At 44.0% G+C, this 3,298-nt stretch overlaps 1 protein-coding gene across 1 annotated transcript in view; it reads right to left on the reverse strand.

The window, feature by feature from the left end:
* Positions 1-874: 874 nt before the first annotated feature.
* The window catches only part of LOC104542131 (coiled-coil domain-containing protein 148-like), a gene marked incomplete at its 3' end in the record, with an annotated part of 8,512 nt that continues 6,088 nt past the window's right edge, over positions 875-3,298 (reverse strand). Inside the window, exons 3-7 of the mRNA XM_010186344.1 lie at positions 2,193-2,296; positions 1,822-1,904; positions 1,491-1,654; positions 1,146-1,241; positions 875-1,056 (exon numbers count right to left, since the gene is read on the reverse strand). Of these exons, the coding sequence (XP_010184646.1) occupies positions 875-1,056; positions 1,146-1,241; positions 1,491-1,654; positions 1,822-1,904; positions 2,193-2,296 (629 nt within the window). The remainder of the gene's footprint in view (positions 1,057-1,145; positions 1,242-1,490; positions 1,655-1,821; positions 1,905-2,192; positions 2,297-3,298) is intronic.

The raw sequence follows: 3,298 nt of genomic DNA on the forward strand, positions 1-3,298 counted from the left end.
TGGGATCCAGCACCTTAAACCAGTTTCAGCCCCCTAGACTCACTAAGCAGTGGCAGCAGATTTAAGTGCTGCACGCAGGTATATCCAGAAAAGAGAAGATGCAGAAGCAGCGTGTGGTTGCTCTGCCACAGAAATTGTGGACTTCCTGCTCTCCCCAGTTTCTGCCCAAGCCCCAGACACCTCCACTGACTGTCCCTGTTCTGTCTTCTCAAAACCTGATGCCTTTCCAAGCCAGAGCAGCATCAGTGGATGGCAAAAAAAGTCAAGGCTGGTCCAGTATCTGCAGCTCAGCATCTCCTGGGCTCACGTTGGCTTCAGCAGAAAAGCAAAGCTTTATGCTATTAATATAGGTACGTCACATTCCTAGATCACTATGAATATTTATGTTCTTTCTATAAACTCTTTCATTTACCAAAAATCTCTCCTCCTTTCAGCTGCTCTGAATCAGAGCTACATACACTTTTTACACTTCTTTGGGATGAGAATTACTGCAGTGATCCAAAATTTGTGAAGAGATTGGACTGTTTATCTGCTTTCCAGATAAACACTTTCTAGACCTCTTTCAGAACGACTGTCACTTCGCTGGCATGAATCTGATAGTGCAGTTACCACGCAGAAAGCATCATTTCTGCTCAGACAAAAGCACGTGAAGGGGACATTCGAAGAGCACCAGACTTGGTTCTTTAACCCACAAAACGCTGTGCTTCTCATTTCAGATGGGAGCTGCTGCAAGGAAAGGACCAGCCCAGTCCTGCTCCGCGTGAACAGAACCTGCTCGGGTGGCCCAGCAGCTGCAGGATCTGTGTGTTACAGAATACATTACAGTTATGTATTTTGTACCCAACAAAAGCAATCCAAAAATGGGGGTTGTTACCTAGACACAGCTTGTAACTGGTGATCCATCTCCTGAAGCTTAGACCAGAACTCCCGTGCGAGCTTTTGGTATTCATCGATAACGAAGGCCTTCAGGTCAGGGTAGGGGCACTCCAAAGACAGCAGTGCTGAGGGAACTTCATGGAAAAGCCCGTTTTTCTCTTCAGAAGAACATGCTAATGCCTGTCATGAAAAAATGCTGCTCAGCAGACTGCTCTGCATTACATTTTCTCCCCAAAAAATTGCTAATACACTTATAAGGAAAAGCTCACTTTTGTCTTGCAGTCTTCAAGCTCTCTTTCCAAAGCCAGACTTTCAAGGTTAAGGAATTCCAAAATTGCCTTCTGTTGCTTCTTCGCAAATTCGATCTATTGCATGAAACACATCGCTGTTACTTCTTTATCTTGTCGTAACATAAAAGCTGTTATTTAGAAACAAGGACCCTGATTTCCAGTTGCTTTCGCATATTTTTGTGAAGCAGATTTACATTGCAGCAAGTACAGAGGTTACTGGATACTCTTAATGGGGGTTATATTCTTAAAGTACTGCATAAAAATAAATGAAAATGCTAAAAATATGGTGATAATAAACGGTAAAAATAAAGTTAAAATACCAACCTGCTGCAACATCTCAACTGGATTAATCTTAGGTTTCAGACAAGATTCTTCTGAGAGGTAACACTTCATCTCAGCCAGCCTGAATTTCAAATTCTCTTTTAGTTTCCAGATAGGAACTACAGTATCTGTTCGGTGAGTATCCCGCTCCTTTGATAATTTATGTCCTATATCCAAGCGAAACACAAAGCTTTCTCAAACACACAAAATACTACACAGCACTGTGCTCTCTAAATCTAAACCTGTCAAGACAGGGACTTAAAAAACCTCAAACAAACAATCAAGATAACGTTTACTATAAAAAATTATCAAGAAATTAATAAAAAATTCTTACCCAGGTCCCTCATATCCAAAAAAAAGTTGTGCTTTTGGCTTTCTTCATCAAGAAAAGCCTTTATTTCTGCTTCTGCTTTTTCCCTGCAAGGTATGAACGTGAGTTTTACTGAAGCTTTAGTTTCTTATTGGTTACATTTTCAAGAATGATAAACCTCAGATACTCGAACAATTGAGTAAAAAGGGGGATTGTTTGCCTGGGAGGGTATAAAGTGCAGCTCTCTGTTCCCCCTCTTCGTGTCCACAGACCCCCACACCCTGCACACAAAATCACCTTCAGTGCCAGCGTTCCAGCATCAACCACACCACAGCAGAACCTGTCCACCGAGGCATTTCCCTAATAACAGCTAATTCAGATACCTCGGCTCTCACCTGTTCTCGCTCAGTCTCCTGTGCTCTTGCCACCACACTCGCCGGTGCTGTTTCAGCAGTATCTGCTCTTTGCTAATTTTTGAAGCTCGCTCTGTTTTTTTAATCTGCAGGAAAAATTAAGGCTTGTAAGTATTTTGAGTCTGCTCAATAGCTCTATCAAATGCCTTCACAGGGACACTGTTAACTACAGAATGGTGAACGTAAAAGCTTTTTTCAAAGAACGACGAGTTCAAATGTAACCAATTCTCATGGAAACAGAAATATTCAATTTCAAATTACAATTAAATTAGAGGAAAAAGTGGAAAAATGCAGTCCATTTGCTTCTTCCCTTCTTTCTCCTTTTCTTTCCCATCCCCGTTTCCCAGGAGGTTAAGGGCAGAGAAGATGAACGGGAGAAAGAAAACCACACTTTCTTACAGGTGGAAAGATGAAAGAGTCAAAGTAGTCTTTGGAGAAAAAGAGTTTCAAAAATGTATTACTAACAAAGAGTGCTTTTCCAAAATCTATCCAATTAAAGAGGCTCTGAAACTGTCTGAGGACTTCACAAAACATTGCTTCCAACTGCAGATAAAGCAGAAACAGACGCTGGTGAGAGAGGGAGCCCCTGCTCACACCTGAGGCAAAGTGGTGTAGAGGGCCCCAGCCAACCGACACTGAAGGAAACGGGATCAGCTCTTGGCTGCTGCCACCAGAAGCCCAAAACGTGTCCCCTTTCTGTCACCCCCACCACCACAGCTGTGTCCTGGCCGCTCCCTTGGGTCAAAGCACCACTTCAGTTCAAAATTGGGTCCTCTCCTGCTCCCTCGTTTTGCCACCTCCTTCTGTAATACCCGACCTTATCCAGCCCCAGCCAATGTCTCTGAGCTGCAAACCCCCTCTGATCCCAGAGGCTCCCACAGTTCACACACCCGACCCCTTTTTGTCCTCCCCAGCCCTCCCTTCGTGCACACACATTGTTCTGCTGTAGAATGCTGTTCCCAGTCAAAAACGCCGGTTTTCCACTGGCTGAGGTGGGAGCAATGCTCAGGAGGCTTTGCTGCCTGGTGAAACGGGACAAACCCACACGACCCCTCTGCATTCACGGGTGCACGAACACGGAGAGCAAT

Source organism: Mesitornis unicolor, unplaced genomic scaffold (assembly GCF_000695765.1).
Source record: "Mesitornis unicolor isolate BGI_N332 unplaced genomic scaffold, ASM69576v1 scaffold7966, whole genome shotgun sequence".
Taxonomy (NCBI): domain Eukaryota; kingdom Metazoa; phylum Chordata; class Aves; order Mesitornithiformes; family Mesitornithidae; genus Mesitornis; species Mesitornis unicolor.